The following is a 26,630-nucleotide window of genomic DNA, read 5'->3' as shown; positions in this document are numbered from 1 at the left end:
TTCTCTCCAAAGCCTTGTCAGGACTCCTATGCATGCAAAAAACATTATTTGGGGGCACATCCAAAACATGCATTAATTAGTTTCATCAATATAGCTTCACACATACACACAAAGAATGTATCGAAGCTTTTAAAAAAAAAAACCAAAAAAACCCCACCTATCTTATATGTAAAATATGGGGATTAAGTCACACCTCATGGCCATATTGGTTTTAAGCTGAACACTTATTACAGAGTCCCCAAAATCGGTGAATCCTAACCTACGTTGATAATGTTTTACTGCATACATGCAGATGAATAGGAAGATTGCTTGAAAGGAAGTTGTTCAGTCATGAGCCCTTGAAGATAGCAGACATACAGGGGTACTCACGGCAGGTGCATGACAGTTGCTTTGGTCAGCATAATACGGGAGATTATGGAAATTTCCTTTCCAACAATTGCAGTTTTCTGCAGACCCCGTTTAGATTGTGTATGTAGTGGATGTCCCTTTTGAGGTAGTGAAGCTTCAGTGCAGGATTGAAATGTTAGAGGTATCACACTCAACTGGCTGTGGAGGAGAAATTTTGGGTGGTAGGAGTAGAAGAAGCCTCAACAGATACTAGAGAATAGATACCCAAAAGGTACACTGCAACCATTCCAGGGCTCAACCATTCTTTCAGTAAGCTCTGCATAAATGGCACTGAACTCTGCCACATGGTTTCCATCTTATGGCTATAGACCAAGTAGGTAGCATAGGATGATTTCGTAAAACTTAAAAGTGTAAAACGTTCTACAGGGGCTGTGGGGGAGAAAGAGACACACAAATGGGCATGGGGAGAGTCACACAGAGGGGTTACAGGGGAAAAAGAGAAACAGAGTGGGTGGTGGAAAAAGACACACAGAGGTGCATGGGGAGAGTCACACAGCGGGGTTACAGGGGAAAAAGAGACACAAAGGGCCTGGGGGAAAAGAGACACACAGAGGGGCTGAGGTTGAGAGAGAAACAATATGAATAGAGTAAGGAGCACAACCATAAGTCTTCATGTATATGAAAAATCTTTATTAAATGGGTATATACTATAGAAATATCTCTTTAAATTTTAAAGCCAAAATATAAAGTCATAATGTTGAAAAACATTTACCAGAAAAAATTCTGGACATATATATATAAACGCACAGTGCGTAATATATAGATGAAAAAAAACTATAATATAAGCAAACAACTATAATGCTAGTATAATCAAAACCCAAACATATAAGAATAATGCAAAAACCATACCAAACTCCGTGAGAAGCAGGGACAGAGTCAATCAAAAAGCCCCCAACGTTTCGGCAAGTTTAATTTCTGTTACATTCTAACACAGTTAATATGAGTATTTCATAAAAATTATATCTTTGTGATAAGGGGGTAGCAGTGCCGCTTGAAAGGAACCTTGTAATATTAGGGATACAAACATGTATTCCTAATGTTAGAGTGAAATCTGGCCTATTTAGATGCACGGTTAGCATGTAAACATAGATTAACTTACCCTTAGTCCACCGGTGCCCCTGTCTTACCACAGCCACCACTGTCTTACCACAGCCTCCACTCCTTACTGGTGATCTCAACCAGTCCAATGCTTCCCCATAGGTAAGGGTTGGCAGCTGCAGCTGCAGCGCACGTACATCAATTTCTGTGTTGCACCAATCAGCATTTCCTTATAGAGATGCATTGCCTCAGTGCAATTAAACTGTCAGCAGGCTTCTCATCCCCCACCCCATGACTCCTTTCCTGCAACTGTCAAAAATGACCTACCAAGCACTCAATAAACCCTTCTCTAACAAACTATTTAATTCCCCTACTTTAACCCTTTGTGTCACTATACCCCACTCCCTCTAGCATGTAAGCTCATTGAGCAGGGCCCTCAATCCCCTCTGTTCCTGTACATCCAGCGGTCTGATCTCAATTATGTGTCTGTTAGTCCACCCATTGTACAGCGCTACGAAATTTGTTGGCGCTATATAAATAATAAAATAATAATAATAATAATAATAATAATTTGAAATCTCAAGGCAATTTTTAGAATTTTAAAAAATTGAGGCTAAAGTAGCCTAGTTTTGACTATAGCCCACTTTTTTTTTTTTTTAAACAGATATCATTGAACAACATAATTGCTTAAATACTATGCTGTACATACATACATTAGGTTTATACTACAGTGAGCTGCTGTGAGAATGAGATTGTTATTGCACTTGCTAGTATCTGACAGTGCACATCATACAGTATTTTATTTTCCATTATATACTCCTTCTAGTGTCCCCACCTAGTACAATATCTATGTAGATTGCCCCCTACTGGCACATTCAGCATATTACAACAAATACCAAGGTGGTTGCAATAACTTACAAAAATTGAGAAGGGCTTTCAGTATATATATACACACACACACACACACACACTTCTTCTGTACATATTAGATAATATGAACTGCAATATGGCACAAAATACAATACATTGTAGAAGATTTTAGGATAAAAACTACATCTCCAACTTTAGCTTCAGTCCTGGTGCAGCTGTGTCATAAAATATTCCTTTCCACTCGAGCTTCTGTGAGTCCACGTATTTACCTTCTCCCTCCATCCTGAGAAAGTAAAGAGATGGGGTGAAATTGATTCTCTTTGACACATACTTCATGCATGAAATGCTCTAATTTGCTGTCCTAGATGGCCTTTCTTGCTTCCGAGTTGATTGTTCTTTTAAACTGGATTACATCTGACAGATTAACATACACTCAAATAGACTAAAATACTACTGCAAATGTCTTTTAATTAGCAGTGCAATTAGTGGTATTTTTAGCGTAGTCCCATTTGCAATTATTCAGTTCATGAACTAAACTTGCCATACTGTAAGGCTTTTTCCAGATATTTTTCACAGTTCATGTATGGATTTGTATATACCTGCAACATAACTAAAATAAAATTAGAAATAATAGGTTTGTCCGGAGTTGAGTCGCTCATCATATTAATGGCACAGCCTTTGCAAGCCCTCGCCTTTTAACATGGACCAGAATTTCGGCAGCTTTTGCAAGCTGTTTTTAGAAATGCCAAATGAACAAATGCATAATCCAATTCATGAATGTTTTCATTGCGGGTATATCTAATAAACAGTGTTCTTTACAATTTGTTTTTCTCTATCTGGGTATTGGAATGTCCCATTAAAGCATACGTAACAAAGGGTTACACACTATAATGCACAAATTTCATTGTAAAGTAACATCTCTATAATGTATGATAAAGAGATCAGTCGCTGTACCTTCTGTGTTACAAATATATGGTGACATTGAAAATCCAATGTTATCAAATGTTACATGCTGTATTAATGTAATATTACTATGACGAGTTTCTATAAATGGAGTGTTTCTCAAGTAATTCTATATACAGAAAGGTCTCTTTTGACGTTGCATTTTATGTTGCATTTTACATGATTTTTGAAACAATATCATTTTCTTGAGCAATATTTAACGCACGATTAAAGCAGCTCAGTCACTTTGCAGGTTTTGCTTTTGAATTAATGGTTTTTGGTTCTCTACCTCTTTTTGGTTTCATTTTTTTTCAAATTCACCTTAATTTTTAGTTATACACAAGAAGACGTTGGAACTTTTTCTCAAGCAGTGCATGGTCATTAGTTATTTTTGGCAATGGGTGGAGTTTAACAAAATAAGGACCAAGGCTCTTTTGATATTCAACGCGTTTTTCACAATTTCACCCTGTTTAACCCCTTAACCCCTTAAGGACCAAACTTCTGGAATAAAAGGGAATCATGACATGTCACACATGACATGTGTCATTAAGGGGTTAAGGACACATGTCATGATTCCCTTTTATTCCAGAAGTTTGGTCCTTAAGGGGTTAAGTACACCCATAAATATTGTACATATTTTTTCTCAGACATAAGGCTCTCTTTTAATACCCTATATGTATGTGTAACACCATATTAAATAGGAATAAAATGTTTTTTTATAAGGGAAAAAAAGACATTCTCAATGTAGTAATTAGTTCTAAATGATAAAATGCCCATATCTCTAGAATTTCAATAATTTTTTAGACGTTATAAAACAAACATGGCAAAGAGTAAATTCTGGTTTTAAAGCTAGAAGTTTGTAAAAATTTAGCATGCTGAAATAACAGCTTCTGTAATAGTCACAGAATCCAAACCACTACACAAAAGTATGCATTTGTAGATCCCCAGGCTATTTAATGTTACAATTTTATCATGACCCTTGATCAAAATATTTAATCACTTTGTGTTTTTTTTAACGTGGGTTTTTTGGGGGGGCAAACATACAGACCACGTGTGTCCCACTACTGTAGTACACCATCTTTGTATTCTGCTAATATTCTTGAGTCTACATTTTTTTAATTTATTTTTTACAATCAATTTTTATTGAATTTTTTTTTCTTTTTTTCTTATATCATTGCATGGTTGGGTACAGAAGTAAAGAAGTAAAGAAAGGACATGGTATACATAAAATTTGTAACAGGAGACAACTTTTGTCCAAAGGATGAGAACGGGTCCTGAGTGAAAGAACCAAACATTGACATTTTCACATGAGGGGGCAATAGTGCAGGGAGATCAGCACAACAGTGCGTCCCATTGGGAAGGGCACAATCAGGCTGTCTTTTAAATGTACCCCTGACCTTGGGGGCAGCGGGGGAGAGGGCTGTTGGTGTGGCAATGCACCCCATGGAGTATGGGTGAATCCCCAGTCATCTGAGAGCCAGAGCATCTAGCTACAGGAGTTAGGCTCCGTGTAAATAGCTGAACTAAGGCCGAACATGTGAACTTTATTTGGCTAAACAGTAATCAATAAAACTAGGTAAATAAATAGGTAAATAAGTTGAACAAAAAATAAAACTTAGAACCGCGAATTAGCCACAGCACTCTTAGTACGCTAGAGCCGTAGAAGTGGAGGGGACAACTCGCGATGGGTCTCGTGCATGTGTGCTGGATCGTTGCGCAGGGTTATTCGTCAGAAACTTTAAGCCCAGAATTCAGAGAAAATTTGGTGCTTCAGCAAGCATAGGAATTTTGTGTGCTGTCCCTTTGTGAGACAGCACTAGGAACCTGGGAGATCTCCAGTGATATTCTATTCCCGCCGTTCTAAGCTGGCAGGTGACAGGGTTCAGGAATCTTCGCCATTGCAGTGTGGACCTTGTGAGATCTTGGTAGAAAGAGAGATTAGAACCTTCAAACATTAGTGGCAACTTGCCCAATAGTGCTGTCAGCAAGACCCTGGACCCTGAGGACGGCCCCATAGTGGACTTCTGAGTACGCCGCCCCATGGTCGAAGTCCGATAAGGTAAGGGAGCGATCGGGGAGGCTTCCGTTTCAAAGTCTTCAAAGGGCTCGAGGCTGCCGAGCAGTGCAGACACATCTGTAGGCCCCAGACCTCTGCTTTTGCCATTTCGCTTTGGCGGCCGGTATGAAAAGGCATAGAGTGCCTCTTTAGAGTTCACCTCGGGGTTTGCCAGTGTTTATGCAACTGATGGTAGGGTAAAATCCTGCAAAATCAAGCTTTTTTTCAGCTTCGTGATCGGAGCGAGATGGCGTTCGCTCTGGCTCAAGGTTAGGCTCCGCCCCCACAAGTCTATATTTCCCCCTAATCCTAACCTACAGAGTTATTTATTAAAGTGATAATTCAAACTGAATTTCAAATTTAATGTTAAAATAGCCAATCTGGAAAAATTCTCTAAGTCACCTATGCTTCAAATGCAGTAAAAAACAAAGAAAAAAGTAAACTGCGCTCTTCCCAAATCTTTATGCACATCCAAACAAATGGAGGCCACCTAGTTTCTCCAATGGCCATGAGAAAGTTTAGCCCACCCGCAACTTTAAGGCAAACCTCTCAGGTGGGTCCTACACTAACCTTTCACCTTGCTTTCTTGAGCTTCTGGATATCTCTAATGAGACAGAGAAGGATATTTGTTATCATTAGAAATATCTTTGCCAGAAGCTCAAGGAAGCAAGGCGAAAGGTTAGTGTAGGACCCACCTGAGAGGTTTGCCTTGACGTGGCTGGTGGGCTAAACTCTCTCATGGCCATTGGAGAAACGAGGTGGCCTCCATATGTTTGAATGTGCATGGGAATTTGGGAAGAGCGCAAGTTACCTTTTTCTTTGTTTTTTACTGTATGTATTGGGGCTGATGTGTGTTATGGTCGTTGCTGCTCAATAGTTGTGGGAGTTTGAGCGCAGGACTTGTCTTTTTGTATTTATGCTTTAAATGCAGCTACTCTGTGAACTCTCACCTTAGTAAATAACCCTGATAATCTTGCCCCTAATTAAACCACTAATCCACAATACAAACCCTAAATCCCACCACTTTATCCTACTCTGAGGAATTCCCTCTGCTGGAGTACTTAGCACTATGTACTGTGTGGTTGCAACATGAGAACGAGATTGCCCTTCTGCAGCTCCTGAAACTGTAATCAGTGGCAGGCAGTTGATAAAGCCCAGCACTGATCACTGGGCAGAGGACATGCAGGGAGACCTAACCAGTGTGTTTTCGGAACCTTGGGGTCTCCCTCATACTTGGGGCAGACTCACAATCACTGTGGTAGAGTGCAATCGCCCAGCTCCAGTATTTAAATGGATCTAAAGGGCTATGTGCTATGCTCACTTTTACAGCTCATTTGTCACTCCAGAGCCACTATTTGTGGCCCCAGCTGACATCAGTGATACCTGGGGAACCTTGGTATCAGCAGAGATTTAACCATGCTCATACTTTCAGTGCATGACAATCTATGCTGTCGACAGGTGTTAAAGTTCCATCAGGCATTCAGTCCTTACAGACTTTTTAAAAAAAAAAAGCTAAAGACCCACCTCTTCCATCAGGCATTCAGTCCGCTCATCTGACCTTCAAAAACTCCTAACTTTTATGTCTTTATGTTTGTATATTTGTAAAGTGCTTTGAGTTTCACAGGGAGAAAAGCGCTATAAAAATCGCAAATTATTATTATTATTATATTAAGAAAAGTTTGCTAAAATATTTTTTTTTTTTTGTCAATCTTTATTTTATTGAGGCAAGTGGTTATGGTGGTACAGAATGAAGAGAGGCAGATTTGCAGGGGTCATACAGGTGAGAAACATCATGACTAATTACAGAATCTCGTAGGAGTATCAGCCTCATTTTATATTATATAAACACGCTGGAAAACAATAAGTTGCGTCACATTAACATGGTTTCATGCTAGGTTAATTAGGCATTGAACTTCGGGTAACAGGAGGAGGTACATTTATGCTTATAATGCAGTTTGCAATCTTATGTTACGTCGATAGGTAGGGAATAAGATTAACACGATTTACTCACAGGTTACAGACTGAGGGTGCAGACCCAGAAGAGAATTATATACTACTGATACATTAGTTTGCAAGTTAAGTAAATGTCGGTTATGACAGGTAATGTAGGCCGGTCTAGGGTAAATGAGCCTATACCATTATAATAGGAGAGACTAGAACCTGCTGATTTAGCTCTGTGCTGACTATATTTATCATTATATGTTGCTAGCTTGCTTAAATCCGGTTAGGTCTCATGTTGAATGGGCCCTTGTTCTGACACATATACATTTAAACTTAAAATTACAACGGCATTAGAAAAAAGTGATAAAAGAAAAAGGAAAAAAGTAAGGAGACACGGGCTCTGCTTTACGTATTGTGAGGTAATGTTAGTCACAGTCAGCCAATGCCGCTCGGCCGTCTTTTGCCTGGTTGCCGCTGCTCTGCTCTCCTACCCTGGTGTGTCCAGTCGCAGATTGAGGAGGGTGAGTTAATATCAGTGTAAGTCCCAGGTAGGTGGTTGTGCTGGTCAGTAATCAGGGATTCGGCTCTCCGTGGCATGCAAAGTTCGATGTAGGGCTGGGGTCTGTATCCCGGCAGTTTTCCCCTCTGTGTTGCTGATGGCTTCGCTGGGCTCAGTGTTTTGTGCGCTGGAAGGGTTCTTACCACAGATGCGTGTTGCCGCGCCCTTTGAAGCTTGCGTGGGGTGGCATGGAGTTTGGCGGTCGGTCGGGAGCTAGTCAGTGGTGCCCTCCCGCTCCGGGCCCGTTGTAGAGCCGGCACCTTGCGGCCGCGGACTCGGGGGCTATCAAAGGCCGAGTCCTTCCCTTTCGGGGTAGGTCTGGAGATCCTGGGGTTGAAGGTATGCCGCCTTCGGCGTACGGGTCTCCGCCTGCGTGGCCGATGCTCCGGGGTTTATCCCCTGGTGGCCCTAGGCCCAGATGGGCTGGTTTGGAGTGTCTTGGGCTGTGGTTGCACGGCTTCGCCCGAGGGCAGCCTGGTCCCGCTCCGGTCTGTGCCGCCATGTAGGCCCTCCGCATCACCGCTCACTAGTAGCTGGGTTCGCTCAGCCTTATGTCGGGCCGCGATCTTAGCCCAGAAGGCGTCAAATAGTTTGTCTAGGCGGGTATTAAGGGAGTCAGGCGTGTTGGGGCGTCGTAGTGAAGGCCCCGTTTGTCCACGAGGTTGCTTGTCCGCCATTTTAATATCAAGGATTGCTTGCAAGTTTGGTGCTGCTAGTTTCTTCTGGGTTTTGCCAGTCAAGGCGTGTGGGACCGGGATAACCCCCACCGGTCCGAAGGGGGGGGGTAGTCGTCTGCTGCGGGTGCTGCGTGCGATTATGGGCTGGGAGAGCGGCCGCCTCTCCGTTGCCCTGCTTAGTATAGGCCCCAGTCCTCAGCTCGGTCATTCCTGCGAGTTTTCCTGGCATATAAGGTATCCCCTTGTTCGCCGGTGTCTGCAGAGTAAGAAGCGGTGAATGAGGAGCCAGTTTAGTTAAGTTTGCCCCCGATTTTAGCGAGTTATCTGCTTGAGGCCTGGGAGCTCTAGTTTCATGCGACTGCACTGCTTCCCAGTCAGGCCACGCCCCTGCTAAAATAATTTACCCACAATTCATCAGTCAAAAAAAATTTCACAGAAGGGCAAACAGCAGACATCATAGACAGACAAGAACAAATTGGAGATGCCCACGTATTGAAAAACATAAGGAAGAAAAGACAATAAATATAAATAAAGACAAGTCGCAAGGAAATATGCTGCATTTAATCTAAATAGCCAAACTGAAAGAAAAATTCTGGATATAGCAGATTATATTTTCTTTACATGTATAGAGAAGAATGTGTTTTACAATTGTGTCTTTTTGGCCACAAACATATTTATATTGATCACATTTGTCATGATGAATGTGCCAATTATGTCTATATAAACACATGGTGTTGTTGGTTATTTATGGGGATCTTCAAAAATGTATAAACAAGAATACTATTTGTATGCCCCTGAATCCTATAAAGTGGTTCACAAATTTCAATAATTCAATACGAAAGAAGGGATCATGAAATTGTGCATTGTGGGTAAGCACTGACTTCGAAGATCTATGCATTAGGTATGATAGCATAATAATTATTTTAAGTATTTTCTCGAGGTACCTGGGCATCATCTTTACTTACTACTGGATGTGGATGTCATACAATCACTTACATTTGATCTTAATAAAGATCAACATAAATCCCTGGGCGTTTTATTCCATGGTTTATAAAGGCAAACATAGGAACTGTATTACTTATTTTGTAGTGAACCTTTTATAGAGGTCACTCCCAAGGCCATAATTACATTGTAAGCCTGCATGGGTTCTGGTGAACATGACAATCACGCTTGGTGAGTCTGCAGGATATTATCGGTGACTGATGAACCTATGCATACCTAAACTAGGTCAGCACAGCTTTTTTGCCTGCAGGACTGCTCTCAATACTTATTGAATTATCATTCAAGATAACCCTTCAAACACCGTACATTGTGATCCAGCATAGGCATACAGGTGATACTCGAAAAATTAGAATATCGTGCAAAAGTTAATTTCATTCAGTAATGCAGCGTAAAAGGGGAAACTAATATATGAGATAAACCCATTACATGCAGAGCAAGATAGTTCAAGCCGTGATTTGTCATAAGTGCAATGATTATGGCTTACAAAACCCCAAATCCACAATCTCAGTAAATTAGAATATTATATGCAATCAATAAAACAAGGAGTGTACATAGAACAATATCGGACCTCTGAAAAGTATAAGCATGCATATGGACTCAGTACTTGGTTTGGGCTCCTTTTGCAGCATTTACTACCTTAATGCGGCGTGGCATGGAAGCTATCAGCCTGTGGAAGACCAGGATGCTTCAATAGCGGCCTTCAGCTCTTCTGCATTGTTCGGTCTCATGTCTCTCATCTTTCTCTTGGCAATGCCCCACAGATTCTTTATGGGGTTCAGGTCAGGCGAGTTTGCTGGCCAATCAAGCACAGTAATCCCACGGTCACTGAACCAGGCTTTGGTGCTTTTGGCAGTGTGGGCAGGTGCCAAGTCCTGCTGGAAAATTAAGTCAGCATCCCCATAAAGCTTGTCTGCGGAAGGAAGCATGAAGTGCTCCAAAATCTCCTGAAAGACGGCTGCGTTGACCCTGGACTTAATGAAGCACAGAGGACAAACACCAGCAGATGACATGGCTCCCCAAATCAACACAGACTGTGGAAACGTCACACTGGACTTCAAGCAGTGTGTGCCTCTCCATTCTTCCTCCAGACTCTGGGTCCTTGGTTTCCAAATGAGATGCAAAAGTTGCTCTCATCAGAAAAGAGGACTTTGGACCACTGAGCAACAGACCAGGTCTGTTTATCTTTAGCCCAGGTAAGATGCTTCTGACATTGTTTGTTGTTCAGGAGCTGCTTGACAAGAGGAATACGACATCTGAAGCCCATGTCCAGGATCCATCTGTGTGTGGTGGCTCTTGATGCACTGACTCCAGCCTCAGTCCACTCCTTGTGAAAGTCCCCAACACATTTGAATGGCCTTTTCCTGACATTCCTCTCCAGGCTGCGGTCATCCCTGCTGCTTGTGCACCTTTTTCTTCCACACTTTTCTCTTCCACATAACTTTCTATTAATGTGCTTTGATACAGCACTTTGGGAACATCCAACTTCCTTCGCAATTACCTTTTGAGGTTTTCCCTCCTTATGGAGGGTGTCAATGATGGTTTTCTGCACAACTGTCAGGTCAGCAGTCTTCCCCATGATTGTGATTCCTACTGAACCAGACTGAGACCGTTTAAAGGCTCAGAAACCCTTTGCAGGTGTTATGGCTTACTTAGCTGATTAGAGTGGGACACTGTGAGCCTAGAATATTGCACCTTTTCACAATATTCTAATTTACTGAGATTGTGGATTTGGGGTTTACATGAGCTGTAAGCCATAATCATCACACTTATGACAAATTACGGCTTGAACTATCTTACTTTGCATGTAATGCGTCTATCTCAAATATTAGTTTCCCTTTTTACGTTGCATTACTGAAATAAATGAACTTTTGCACGATATTCTAATTTTTCGAGTATCACCTGTACTTCCAACTTTCTTTACACGTTTATTTTTAGTGAAAATGGTCTTCCAGGGTTCACCTTTGTAGACTTCTTTAGATCTTTAGAAGATGGTAATCTTGAAAACATTGAAAGTTTAATAGTCAACATAACAACTTTAGCTTAATAAACCTGTTTTAGTGTATAGATTATGCCCCTGCAGTCTCACTGCTCAGTTCTCTGCAATTTAGGAGTTTAATCACTTTGCTTATGCAGCCATAGTTACTCCTTCCTGCATGTGACTTGAACAGCATTCCTAAACACTTCCCGTAAAGTGTAATCTAATGTTTATGCTTCCTATATTGCAAATTAGAATGTCTTGTCTCCTGCTCTGTAACTAGCTTGGTAGACCCTGCTGAAACCTTCTGTATGTAATTAAAGCTCCATTTACTTTTCAAGTAAGTTGCATCTAATTGAAATGAAACCATTTTATTTTCATGCAGGCTGTGTAAGTCACAGTCAGGGGAGGAGTGACTAGGGCTGCAAAAAAACAAAAGTGATTTAACTCCTAAATGGCAGTGAATTGAGCAGTGAAACTTCAGCTGTTTCGATAAGCTAAAGTTGTTTTGGTGACTATAGTGTCTCTTTAAGCACTTTTCATGACACTTATTGTACTTATGTGTTTAAGGGGGCTATGCCATGTGTGCTGGAGAGTCTGACAATTTGATTGTTACTACATATCTACTGGATTGTGAGTCTGGAACTACAGTCATCCTTCAACTCGATCAAGTGAGTGCTTATGTTTGACTGAAATTTGGCAAGGAAATAAAGTCTAACCAGATAGCTGCTCAGATTTATGATAAATTGCAATGATACACCACATATTTTACTTGGCCTATATAGATTAAATGTCACCTCTGTATAGAAGATGGTCTGAATATTATTAGTTTAAAAGGCTGTATAATTGTTCGTTAAAAACAAACACCCATTATGGCCTTCATCTTCTAAGGGCCTATATCCTCTGCCTAGAACATTCTGATGGCTTGCTTGGCTTACTTGTTCTGGTTGAAGCTTCCAACGTATCTAGATCCATCAGGAAATGTATAAGCACCTTTACCATGAAACATATTATCCACAAATTCCCCTTCATAGATTGCTCCTGAAGGATGTTCTAATTTTCCAGTACCATTCATCTATTTATGAAAAGATAAAAAAAATATTCTATTATTGGTTCACACTAAATGAGACATATTGCATGCCACATTATATTAGTATGCAATTCCTCGTGCGGTGCTGTAAATTTTTGTTTGATGCAAAGTCATGGATACAATAAATATTTTTGTTGAACCCCGTTATCTAACACTATTAATAATCACCTACAACTTTAAACCCAGGTTATTGGGGAAACAATAAAGTCATGTTTTATACTACATTTTGTAAAGTTGCTTGTATAAGCTACACATACACTTTATCATTTTGGGAAAATAGCGTGTGTAAAAATATGCGATACGAATACACATGCACTTTTGGATTTTCTAAAACTAATTAGTTTTATTCAAAGTTATTAGTATAGAGGTATTATCTGTAAGAGCTATTAGGGCAGTGTCCCACCAGATAATTGCTGCAAAATCATATTTAAAAAAAAAAATAGATCATTTTGTCCTTAATTTAATAAGTGTTCCAAATGACTGAATCTTGTTAGAAAACCTTTGCAAATGATTTATCTACAAAAATTCCCATAGCCTTTCACGGTGACATCGGTAGATAAATCATTTGAAAAGATTTGCTTACAGTATTGAATTTGGAAAGATTATTAAAATGAGGCTTGGAAATTGTGTTTGTAGTTGCCTCTTTTTGAAAATACATTTTTATTAAGAATTCCAGATATTATTACAAACACTTATGGTATACAACAGAATTTTATAAGCGACATTCTAATTCAAATTTAACAAATACAAAAAAAATCCATAAAATGAAATTAAAATAATTAACAAACCACTATGATGGCTGCCCTCTTCTCCTGTTCCACCACCCCCACAAGAAAAAAAACAGGCCCCTGTACTAATACAGGTATGTCAGAGGAAGTTAGTGCGGGTAGCGTGACAAGTTTGGTACACATTTGTAACTAGGTCAATGGCAAAGGTAAACAAGTCACAAACGTAAAACTACAGTTTTACATAAAAAGAGATTCAAAATGTGTCGCTGGCCCACAAGATCCCTCATCTGTCTAACACCCCAGGTAGTTCTGAAAAGTGGGAACCATGTGTGTACTCCAAGAGGACCTTGACCTTTAATTGGAAAGAAGAATCCAGGGTAGGGATATAAAAATTTCATTTCTGGAGAGTTTTTTGAACCAATTCATTTTAAATAGAAAAGAGATTGCAGCAAATAATAAATGCAAATGTGGTGTACCCGGATGCTTCCAAACCTGAAGGATAGTTTTGTGTCCTACTGCAGCAATAATGGTTAAATATCTTTTATGAGGTTATTTAATTTATGTGGTTATCTGGGATAGGTCCCAATGAACAAAGCCATAAATACCCACATAAAAACCCACGCACACAGTCACATACATGAAGTCACAAACACAGACATACACAGTCACATTCTCAGTTACACTGTGTCAAGGAATTCCCCTTATTCCCCTATTTGGCGTTAAAATGACAATTGATATTTCCTTATTTCATGTTGGCTTTCCCTATGGCATTCGGTAGGTAAAACTACCGAATCGAGACCACCCCGTTGCCCATTAGGAACTCTTTACCTCCTTGCTTGCTGGGCATGTTCGACCAAAAGTTCTGCACGAACGGGATACATCGCCGCCATTTCGGGACTTCCACGTGGCCGCGGTCATTTTAGCTCCCGAACAGCGGTGTTTGCCGTCGAGTGTCCGGAACTGAAAACGGACACTCAAATAGGCGAACACCGCTGAATCCTCCATACCTTCGGTAGAACCCCAGGGAAACTACCGAATGACCGGGCATTCGGTAGGTACTCACTGACAGATGGGGAGTCAAGCGAACCGTGGATGGTAGCTGGATGGCCGGCCGTGCGGGAGATTTTTCATGAGAACCAAGACCGACTGCAGGGCCAGAATGTGTGGAACTGTTTTCGGCTACTTTGCCTGTGCAGTCGGTCAAAACTTCTAAGTCCCGTATCTCCCGAACAGCTGAACCGAATGGACTGATTTTTTCATATGTTGGTCCCCCAGAGTACAGCTATCTGGGGGAACATCCAGACTTTGTGTACATCCAGACTTTGGGGGAAATTATGTTCCATTGTAATTATGTTAAATGGTTATCTGCGGGGAAGGGATGTACAGTATGTATATTGTTATGATTGGTTGTTTTGTCCCTCCCTGTGGGTGGTCCTGTATTTACAAAATGGTAATAAAAACCAGACTGGGTGTGCCAGCACCTCAGTTCATCTTTGTACCCTTCTTCTGACTACGTATGCTGTTTGGGAGTTTGTGTGTCTTACTGAGGGAATTATCCAGGGACACTATTGGAATTACACTGGGATTCGTCTACCATAACTACCGAATGGAGGGCTATGTTCACTAGGCTCTGGTGGTTCGGGAGGAAACTACCGATTGAGGTTTAAATACACTTGGTTTCCTTACACACTGTCAGAGGCAAAAAGTCACATACACACAGTCACATATATACACTGTCATATTCAGTCGCATACACAAAGACAGAGAGTCACGTGCACTTTCAGACACACTCCGTCACATGCATGAGTCAGAAACTCACTCCAAATAGCAGAGCAAAGTCAGAAGTCCATCCAGGAGGCTGAGTAACTCTCATGAAAAAATATGTATATACACTGAACAAAATTATAAACGCAACACTTTTGTTTTTGCCCCCATTTTTCATGAGCTTAACTCAAAGATCTAAGGCTTTTTCTATGTACACAAAAGGCCTATTTCTCTCAAATATTGTTCACAAATCTGTCTAAATCTGTGTTAGTGAGCACTTCTCCTTTGCCGAGATAATCCATCCACCTCACAGGTGTGGCATATCAGGATGCTGATTAGACAGCATGATTATTGCAAAGGTGTGACTTAGGCTGGCCACAATAAAAGGCCTCTCTAAAATGTGCAGTTTTATCACACAGCACAATGCCACAGATGTCGCAAGTTTTTAAGGAGCGTGCAATTGGCATGCTGACTGCAGGAATGTCCACCAGAGCTGTTGCCGTGAATTGAATGTTAATTTCACCACACCAGCCCAGGACCGCCACATCCAGCATCTTCACCTCCAAGATCGTCTGAGACCAGCCACCTGGACCGCTGCTGCAACAAATGGTTTGCATAACCAAAGAATTTCTGCACAAACTTTCAGAAACCTTCTCAGGGAAGCTCAACTGCATGCCCGTCGTCCCCATCAGGGTCTCGACCTGACTGCAGTTCGAGAAATTTGTGTACATACTAAAAGTCTTAAATCTTTGAGTGTCAAGTGTATAATAAAATGTATTGCAAATATTATTTAAGGATACTGTTAGATTTTAAAAGGATATACACATTGCACATTATACATTATATCCAGTACATAATCAAAAGCTACATGATAAAAGGGCAATACTTAAACATTTAAATGCAGGTCTTCCCCTTGCGCCTTCATCTTGGGTAATTTGGGACAGCCTCTCTCAGTTCACCATGGCACCCGCTTGCTACGCTGTCCTCTCCAAAAGAGACAAAGAGAGAGAGAGAGAGAGCGAGAGCCTCCATGGCTGTTGTCCTTTTTTTTTGGAGTGCATGAAAATATAACAAGTGGGCTCATCATGCCCCAACAGCATTTACTAGCATATAACCAGACATATGTTAACAGTTGGTCAGCATGTGGAAAATTCAGCACAATTTTTATACAGCAACATTTACCAATTTAGCATCAAAACATACATTACCATGACAAGAGTTAGGTGCACGTTTTTCTTTTTCTTTTTTTTAAACAGGATATGAACGTATGGTCAGTTATAAAAGGTTGTGCATATTGGTAATTGTGGTAGGCATGTGAATGTAAAACAAAAGAGCTTACACTTTGCCATTATAATCAATTGGGTTAGCATGCTAGGCAAATTATTGAAAAGTAAACAGTACCTGGAGCACATGAGATTTAAACAGATCCACGGAATTCTCGGACATGGCATTTACATTGATTTAAAATCGTAAACAGGCTTATAGACATTGACTTAATGTAATGTAAGAGCCTGTTTGACCGGCAGCAGAAACTTGGTGTGCTCCCTCATTACATCTGGGTTAGTGTACCCATGCTGCGTTCAAGAGAGAGGGTTGTGAGTTAGCATAGCCTGTGTCAGGCCTTAAGCCTCCCGATGTCTCCTCATGCTTCCGGGTTTGACGGAGCTTAGCCACACCCCCATTGCCGCGGTCGGCTATTTAATGTGACCGCACCAGCTGATAGACGCTGGATTATTGAAACGCGTACCGCGCCAAACTCACCGGCTCACATACCTCGGTGAGACGACCACTCGCTACTAGACCGGACTGGAGGAATATTCAAGTCCCCAACATCTCTCTTCATCACAGACAACTACCAGCACTCTCGGCAACCATTCACTGAAGCAACCGCCTCTGAGGAGAGCTGGGGACACAATCCCTCTACTTCCAGAAGTTAAGTAATTTACAGTCTCTGAGTTAAGAGCTAACAATGTTAAAGCTTTATTTCAACTTACTAAAGTCTGCTATCAAGTTCTCCAGCAAGCCTGCTACAGCTTTCCTCAAATCAAGTATTATTCAAGTTCAGCTGTACCTGTCTTGCTACAGATAATCTTATTTCTTCATACTAAAGTCTGCTATCAAGTTGTACAGCAATCCTGCTACAGCTTTCCTCAAATCAAGTATTATTCAAGTTCAGCTGTACCTGTCTTGCTACAGATAATCTTATTTCTCCATACTAAAGTCTGCTATCAAGTTGTACAGCAATCCTGCTACAGCTTTCCTCAAATCAAGTATTATTCAAGTTCAGCTGTACCTGTCTTGCTACAGATAATCTTATTTCTCCATACTAAAGTCTGCTATCAAGTTGTACAGCAATCCTGCTACAGCTTTCCTCAAATCAAGTATTATTCAAGTTCAGCTGTACCTGTCTTGCTACAGATAATCTTATTTCTCCATACTAAAGTCTGCTATCAAGTTCTCCAGCAAGCCTGCTACAGCTTTCCTCAAATCAAGTATTATTCAAGTTCAGCTGTACCTGTCTTGCTACAGATAATCTTATTTCTCCATACTAAAGTCTGCTATCAAGTTGTTCAGCAATCCTGCTACAGCTTTCCTCAAATCAAGTATTATTCAAGTTCAGCTGTACCTGTCTTGCTACAGATAATCTTATTTCTTCATACTAAAGTCTTCTATCAAGTTGTTCAGCAAGCCTGCTACAGCATCCCTCAAAACAAGTATTATTTAAGTTATACTGCACCAGTCTTGCTGCTGATAATTCCAATGTATATGATCTCTTATAATTTGAACTGTTAACAAGAATAACGGATGCTAATGAATTCTGAACCTTGTCAATGCTAAATGAAACGAACCGTTTATTATTTAAAGAAACAGTAACTGTAATTCTGGAACTGAAGTCTCAGTTCCATCTAAGTGTCATAATAAAAGATCAAAGTCCTAACAAATCTGCAGTTGTGTTCCACATCATTTACTGTGAACGTGACAGAATAATCCAGCCTTTGTAATGGAACCAGCAGATTTCGATTCTAAAGTATTTTTGCTGAATCAACGAGTCGATACACTTAACCAAGGTGTGCAAGACCTGCAAGTTACAAATGAAAGAATTCTCACTTATGTCAGAGACTTACAAACGCATTCTCCTCATACTGTTCTGCACTCAACTAGCGATCCTGCTGTATGTAACCCTGAAAAATGTTATGGTGATCGTTCCAAATATAGGGAGTTTTTTAATTCCTGCAAATTATTGATTGCTTTAAAACCTAGATCTTATCCCACAGAAAGATCCAAGTTTTTTTCAGTTATCTCATTTCTGAGAGGTGAACCTATGTCCTGGGCCCATTCCTTTTTGGACAATTATGACCCCATCTTAGATTCACTGGAGGAATTCTTTAAAGCCATGTCTCTTCTCTATGAAGATCCTTACAAACAAAATACTGCTGAATTAACAATTAGAACCTTGCTGCAAAAACATAGACCCGTTGAAGATTATATCGCTGAGTTTAAAAGATGGGCAGTAGAAACGCAATGGAATGACATCGCATTGCGCAACCAATTTCGAATCGGCTTATCTGAAGCTGTAAAAGATGAACTATCTAGAATAGAACTCCCTACTACTTTGAATGCTCTGATTCATCTATCGATCAGCATTGACAGAAGGCTTAGAGAAAGAAAGGCCGAAAAGGCTCTCTTAACTTCAACTGGGAAAAAATCATTTCATCCTCCAGAGCCTTCTGACAACCCATCCTTACCAATCGAACCTATGGAAATAGGGGTAATAAGAAGTCCCCTCACTCCTGAAGAGAAAAATCGAAGACGTATATTAAACCTCTGCATGTATTGTGCCTCTCAAGTTCATTTGGTCTCTGATTGTCCTTTATTGAAACGGATAAAGGGCAGTAGGCAGACTCATGCCTCTTCCATCATAAGTGCACTCCCTTCTACAGCAAATACTCAAATGTCCCCTATCATTCTCATATTACAGTGGGACAATAAAAGAATTATTACCAAGGCTGTCATCGATTCCGGTGCAAATGGAGTATTCATTGACTCAGCCTTTGTAACAAAGAATAAAATTCCTTGTATTCGTAAAAGAACTTCTGTTCCTGTTAGAGTGATTGACGGGTCCCTCATTTCATCGGGACCAATACTTCATGAAACCATCCCTCTAAAAGTAACCACCAATCATACTCATACTGAAAATCTTATATTTGATGTTATCTCATCACCGTTTTTTCCTATTATATTAGGGATCAACTGGTTAAGGAACCACAACCCTCAAATCTCTTGGTCCCCCTTTTCTCTTACCTTTAACTCCGATTATTGCAAGAAAACATGCTTGCAACATATTCCAATCCTTCAGCCTACTAAAGAACCAGCTATAACCTCGTGTTATTCGGACACCGAACTGGAGCCTCCTCCTCATACAGTCGTTGGGACTTTATCTTCCCTTCTCGACGACATAAAAGGACTCAGTAAAGATACTCTTAATCTTCCTACATCAGTTAAACTATCGAAGAAAGACGGTCTCTACTATTTCAAAGACCGAATTTATGTACCTCCTGCTTTCAGAAATCAAGTGCTCAATTTTATGATTCTAACCTGGCAGATCATCCAGGTATAAAAAAGACCCTTGAATTGTCCAAGAGATATTATTGGTGGCCTCATCAAGGCAAAACCATTAAATCATATGTTAAAACCTGTTCAATCTGCCAAAGATCCAAACAAGGACCTCAGTACCTAAGTAGTCAATTATTGAACCTACCGATTCTCGGAAAACCTTGGCAATCCATTTCTATGCACTTCTTGGTGGATCTTCCCCCTTCTCAACAGCATACCACCATTCTAGTGGTAGTGGACCGCTTCACGAAAATGTCCCATTTTATCCCTTTAAAGATGTTACCCTCATCCTCTGAACTTTCAAAATTATTTCTTGACAATATTGTAAAACTTCATGGACTGCCCGAGGAAATCATTTCAGATCGAGGGACTCAGTTTACCTCCAAATTCTGGAACGCATTATGTACTTCTCTACATATCCAACGTAAACTGACATCCGCATATCATCCCCAAACTGATGGACAAACTGAAGGAGTCAACCAATACTTAGAGCAATATCTACGATGTTATTGTTCTCACTTACAAGACGATTGGATAACCTGGTTGCCCATGGCAGAATTCGTATACAACAACTCCTATCATACTAATAGCAAGATGACTCCATTTTTTTCCAATTATGGATTTCATCCCTCCTTGTTTCCTGCTCAAACAAATCTTTCGTCTAATTCTTCTGTTTCGAATCAAATCTCTCATATGTCATCCCTATTCAAATTTTTACATGAACTTTTGGAATTTGCATCATCCACTCAAAGAAAAAATTTTGATATTAAAGAAAATTCTTCCCCCAATTATGGGATTGGGGATCTTGTCTGGCTTTCCTCAAAGGACATTTTCATAAATTGGCCATCTAAGAAGTTAAGTTCCCTTTTTCATGGTCCATTTCCAATTAAGTCAATAATCAACTGTAATGTTGTTGAATTGAAGCTTCCATCTACTTTGAAAATTCATCCTGTTTTCCATGTATCCTTACTTAAAACTCATCATCCTCATCCTTTCCATGGAGCTGTAACTACTTCTCCTGATCCTGTTTTAGTCCAGGATAAAGAAGAATACAAGATTCAGAAAATTCTTGATTCAAGGATTCATCGTGGCTCATTACAATACCTCATTAGATGGAAGGGATATGGACTTGGTGAAGATACTTGGGAAAACTCCTCTGGAATCCATGCTGATAAATTGATTTCTGCTTTTCATAGACGCTACCCTTCTAAACCATGTTGAGATAGCACCCTGAGGTTGCTCATTAGGGTGGGGGTACTGTCAGGCCTTAAGCCTCCCGATGTCTCCTCATGCTTCCGGGTTTGACGGAGCTTAGCCACACCCCCATTGCCGTGGTCGGCTATTTAATGCGACCGCACCAGCTGATAGACGCTGGATTATTGAAACGCGTACCGCGCCAAACTCACCGGCTCACATACCTCGGTGAGACGACCACTCGCTACTAGACCGGACTGGAGGAATATTCAAGTCCCCAACATCTCTCTTCATCACAGACAACTACCAGCACTCTCGGCAACCATTCACTGAAGCAACCGCCTCTGAGGAGAGCTGGGGACACAATCCCTCTACTTCCAGAAGTTAAGTAATTTACAGTCTCTGAGTTAAGAGCTAACAATGTTAAAGCTTTATTTCAACTTACTAAAGTCTGCTATCAAGTTCTCCAGCAAGCCTGCTACAGCTTTCCTCAAATCAAGTATTATTCAAGTTCAGCTGTACCTGTCTTGCTACAGATAATCTTATTTCTTCATACTAAAGTCTGCTATCAAGTTGTACAGCAATCCTGCTACAGCTTTCCTCAAATCAAGTATTATTCAAGTTCAGCTGTACCTGTCTTGCTACAGATAATCTTATTTCTTCATACTAAAGTCTGCTATCAAGTTGTACAGCAATCCTGCTACAGCTTTCCTCAAATCAAGTATTATTCAAGTTCAGCTGTACCTGTCTTGCTACAGATAATCTTATTTCTCCATACTAAAGTCTGCTATCAAGTTGTACAGCAATCCTGCTACAGCTTTCCTCAAATCAAGTATTATTCAAGTTCAGCTGTACCTGTCTTGCTACAGATAATCTTATTTCTCCATACTAAAGTCTGCTATCAAGTTGTTCAGCAATCCTGCTACAGCTTTCCTCAAATCAAGTATTATTCAAGTTCAGCTGTACCTGTCTTGCTACAGATAATCTTATTTCTTCATACTAAAGTCTTCTATCAAGTTGTTCAGCAAGCCTGCTACAGCATCCCTCAAAACAAGTATTATTTAAGTTATACTGCACCAGTCTTGTCTGCTGATAATTCCAATGTATATGATCTCTTATAATTTGAACTGTTAACAAGAATAACGGATGCTAATGAATTCTGAACCTTGTCAATGCTAAATGAAACGAACCGTTTATTATTTAAAGAAACAGTAACTGTAATTCTGGAACTGAAGTCTCAGTTCCATCTAAGTGTCTTAATAAAAGATCAAAGTCCTAACAAATCTGCAGTTGTGTTCCACATCATTTACTGTGAACGTGACAGCCTGGCTGACAGGGAGGCAGCTGGGAACCCATAAGGATATATAGGAGTAAAGTGTACCCTAACAATCATGCAGTAGCAAACTATGGCTCACATTATATCTAGGCATAGAAAGTAGTGGTTTTGGAGGCTGCAGAATGGACTAGGTGGTGTCCGTTGTGGCCAAGGCGGGTTCTGAGCGGGGTCCGCCGTGTCTTCCCAGCATGTGAGTTCCCCTTCAGCCTATACCCAGCGTAGGGAAGGGTGTTAGTGAGGCATGTAAGTCCCGCTGGGGCAAACCTGAGTCCAGCTTCGTGGGTCCCGGCTTCAGGTCTGCCAACCTAGTTCTGTGGAGATCTGCATATATGTTGCTGGTAGATTGTGCCCCTGTCAGAGTCTTCCTGGATCTTTGTGGCTTTGTCAGGATCCAGTGTTGTGAGGGAGGTCTGCCTCTCGGCGGTTTCACCGTGGGTCTCTGCTTCATGCAGAATCTAGGGAAAACCTGTAGGATCTTTCTGGTTGGCACCGCTGCTTGGTTCAATTGTGCTGGTTTGCAGCTAGGCAGGAGAGGTCTCCGTCTTCGGCACCATCTTCGGGTTCCCTTCGGACGGGGACCAACGTGGTTGTAGCAGGGACGTGTGGGACGTTCTTTGGGTGAGTATACAGATGTTTTAGTCTGTCGCTCTCTGCTAGCCAATTTCTCCCAGAAGGCATTGAATATAGCATTAAGCCTTGCCAGGGTGTTGTACTCTTCTTTGCTGCTGTTGTGAGCGCACGTGGTGCCCGCCATTGCGCAAGCCTTTGTAGCTAGAGGCTGCTCGTTTGGCTCTGCTGTCTGTGTCCGTTGAGTCCAGGCTGCTTTAAGGGGTTGGACCGGGATCACCCCCACCGGTCCTGAGGGGGGGGAGCGGACAGTCAGTGGCTCTGTACCCCCGGCGCATGGGCGAGGAGAGCGGCCGTCTCCCCCCAGCTCCATCCGCTGTAGGCCGCAGCGTGCCACCTCGGGTTCACAATTGTGGGAAACTCTAGTGTTTGGTATCAGGCGATTCACCAGGGTGCCCTTAACTTGGGTAGCGCACCCCAGCATTGTTTTGGGCTTTAAGTCCGTGAGTATTTCCCTATAATCAGCATGAGTAGTGGGAGCCCCTCCACCATGCGACTGTTCAGCTTGCAGGTTAGGCCCTGCCCCCGGCTGTTGTCCTTTTAAAGACTCATTCTTGCTTTAATAAAAGGGACACTATAGTCACCTGAACAACTTTAGCTTAATGAAGCAGTTTTGGAGTATAGAACATGCCCCTGCAGCCTCACTGCTCAATCCTCTGCCATTTAGGAGTTAAATCCCTTTGTTTATGAACCCTAGTCACACCTCCCTGCATGTGACTTGCACAGCCTTCCATAAACACTTCCTGTAAAGAGAGCCCTATTTAGGCTTTCTTTATTGCAAGTTCTGTTTAATTAAGATTTTTTTTATCCCTGCTATGTTAATAGCTTGCTAGACCCTGCAAGAGCCTCCTGTATGTGATTAAGGTTCAATTTAGAGATTGAGATACAATTATTTAAGGTAAATTACATCTGTTTGAAAGTGAAACCAGTTCTTTTTTCATGCAGGCTCTGTCAATCATAGCCAGGGGAGGTGTGGCTAGGGCTGCATAAACAGAAACAAAGTAATTTAACTCCTAAATGACAGTGAATTGAGCAGTGAAATTGCAGGGGAATGATCTATACACTAAAACTGCTTTATTTAGCTTAAGTAATTTAGGTGACTATAGTGTTCCTTTAAAGGGACACTCCAGGCACCCAGACCACTTCTGCTCATTGGAGTGGTCTGGGTGCCAACTCCCACTACCCTTAACCCTGCAAGTGTAATTATTGCAGTTTTTCATAAACTGCAATATTTACATTGCAGGGTTAACTCCACCTCTAGTGGCTGTCTATTAGACAGCCACTAGAGGTCACTTCCTGGGTTCTAGCACAGGTTTCCTGTGCTAGAGCGTCGCTGGACGTCCTCACGCTGTGTGAGGACCTCCAGCGTCGCTCAAAACCCCATAGGAAAGCATTGAAATGATTTTTCAATGCTTTCCTATGGGGAGACGTAATGCGCATGCGCGGAATTTCCGCGCATGCGCATTAGGTCTCCTCGGCCGGTGAGCGAGATTAGTCTCGCCCACCGGCCGACGTAATCACTAGGAGGAGCGTCGCGGAGGCGGAGACAGCGGCGAGGGACATCGCCGCTGTCCCAGGTAAGTGACTGAAGGGGTTTTCACCCCTTCAGTAACCGGGCATTGGTGGGTGGGAGGGAGAGGGACCCTCCAGTGCCAGAAAAACGAATCGTTTTTCTGGCACTGGAGTTTCCCTTTAACTACAAGTCCCAGATTCCCTTTTCCCTCCCAAAAGTGGTTTATCCCGCCCTCTTTCTTCAGAGAGTTCTGTCTTTACACAAGTCTTTCCCTTTGATCTCTTCCCTCCAGCTATACTGTAACATTGTGAAAGAAGTGACCATTTGGTTAGGTTTCTTGGTAGATTGGACAGGATTGCTTGGGAAAACACACACTTCCATGGTTACACCTAGATGTTAAAACTGGCTGGCAGGGGAACTGCTGGAGGGATGTAAGCTTTTTTTTTAGCTGGGTGTTGTAAAATGCAACTGAAAGCTTTGATCCTTATCACACTGTTATCAAGTAAATTACCCCAACTTGTGAAACCAGTCACATACACAGAAAGTTATATACAATATTGTAGTTTGGCATATACATTTCTTACAAATTCAGCTCAGGAAAATGGGGGCAAAAACAAAAGTTTATAATTTTGTTCAGTATATATATATATATATATATATATATATATATATATACTGAACAAAATTATAAACTTTTGTTTATACACACATATATATATATATATATATATTATTCACATATACACATACATATATATATATATATATATATATATATTTATTATTAATTTTAAATCAATAAAAACCCGATCTTGGCACCAGGGGTTGGAGAGATTACTGATCCTGGAGGGGAGGATGCACTGCGACAAGGCAGACATCAAGGGCCTCCTGCAAGACATCAACAAGCTCTTCCAAGTCTGTTAAGAGGTACACACCCTCACGGTTCAGGTGAAAGCAGGGGAGGAGGACTCAGCAGATCCCCGCCAAGCACAAATGCACACCTCATTACTTATACTGCAAGTCGCACAGCAGCAAGAATCCCTCGCAAACAGAGTACCCACCGTGGAAGACAAAATCAGGCAATGCACCCTGAAGATTAGAGGGGCTGCAAATTCAGTTGGAGCCATTGAGCTGCCTCAATATGTCCAACGTCTGCTCTCCACACTGTTTCCTCCAAAACAGGTTATAAACCTCATAGGAGTGTTTTGGGTGGGCCACTCCTAGGTCCACGAATATCCCTTCAACACCCAGGAACGCTATAGTTATATTCCAATGTCTCACTGATAAACAGATGCTAATGGCAGCCGTCCATGGCAAGCAGGACTTGGGAACTGTTATAGACAACAAACTATGCAACAATGTGCAATGTCAATTAGCAGTGGCTAAGACCAGTAAGGTATTGTCATGCATGAAAAAGGGCAACAATTCTTGGGCTGAGAATGTCATTTTGCCTCTTTATAAAATCACTGGTAAGACCACATCTTGAATATGCTGTGCAATTTTGGGCACCTGTTCTAAAGAAAGATATTACGGTACTAGAAAAAGTGCGGGCTACAAAATGAATAAAAGAAACTGAACATTTTAGCTATGAAGAAAGGTTAACAAATTTAAACCTCTTTAGTTTAGAAAGACGTCGCCTCAGAGGGGATATTATAACATTATACAAATATATTCAAGGCCAATACAAACCATTATCTGGAAATCTATTCACAAACAGGACTTTACATAGGACACAAGGGCATGCCTTTAGGCTGGAAGAAAGAATATTTTGTCTAAAGCAAAGGAAAGGTTTTTTTACCGTAAGAACAAAAAGGATGTGGAATTCTCTGCCTGAAGAAGTGGTTTTATCAGAATCCGTACATATGTTTAAACAGCAACTAGATGCATACTTGCAAAAACAGAATATTCATTTATATAATTTTTCAACTGTAGGGTAATGGATTCTTGGTCCAAGGATAAATCTGACTGCCATTCTGGGGTCAAGAGAGATTTTTCCTAGTTATTGCAAAATTGGAAGTGCTTCAAACTGTTTTTTTTTTGCCTTCTTTTGGATCAACAGCAAAAAACAAATGTGAGGAAGGCTGAACTTGATGGAAACGTGTCTCTTTTCAGCCTATGTAACTATGTAACGCTGGTGTTTAAGGATTCCAGCCTTCCTTTCTATGTTGACTTCAGCAGGGCAACACTCGCCCTGCGGGTTTCCCTTCGACCTATCACCCAGCGCTTGCAAACCACAGGTATCAAATACAGATGGGGCCCTTTCACTGGTCCTGGTGGCAACTCAAGATGGGAAGGA

The 26,630-nt window shown here is 41.2% G+C and overlaps 1 protein-coding gene across 1 annotated transcript in view; it reads right to left on the bottom strand.

Moving 5' to 3' along the window:
- Positions 1 to 2,110: 2,110 nt before the first annotated feature.
- Positions 2,111 to 26,630, bottom strand: part of MORN2 (MORN repeat containing 2) — a 33,542-nt gene continuing 9,022 nt past the window's right edge. Inside the window, exons 4-5 of the mRNA XM_063443626.1 lie at positions 12,407 to 12,543; positions 2,111 to 2,599 (exon numbers count right to left, since the gene is read on the bottom strand). Of these exons, the coding sequence (XP_063299696.1) occupies positions 2,497 to 2,599; positions 12,407 to 12,543 (240 nt within the window). The 3' untranslated portion in view covers positions 2,111 to 2,496. The remainder of the gene's footprint in view (positions 2,600 to 12,406; positions 12,544 to 26,630) is intronic.

Source organism: Pelobates fuscus, chromosome 2 (assembly GCF_036172605.1).
Source record: "Pelobates fuscus isolate aPelFus1 chromosome 2, aPelFus1.pri, whole genome shotgun sequence".
Lineage (NCBI taxonomy): Eukaryota > Metazoa > Chordata > Amphibia > Anura > Pelobatidae > Pelobates > Pelobates fuscus.
This window is presented reverse-complemented; position numbering and strand designations above follow the sequence as displayed.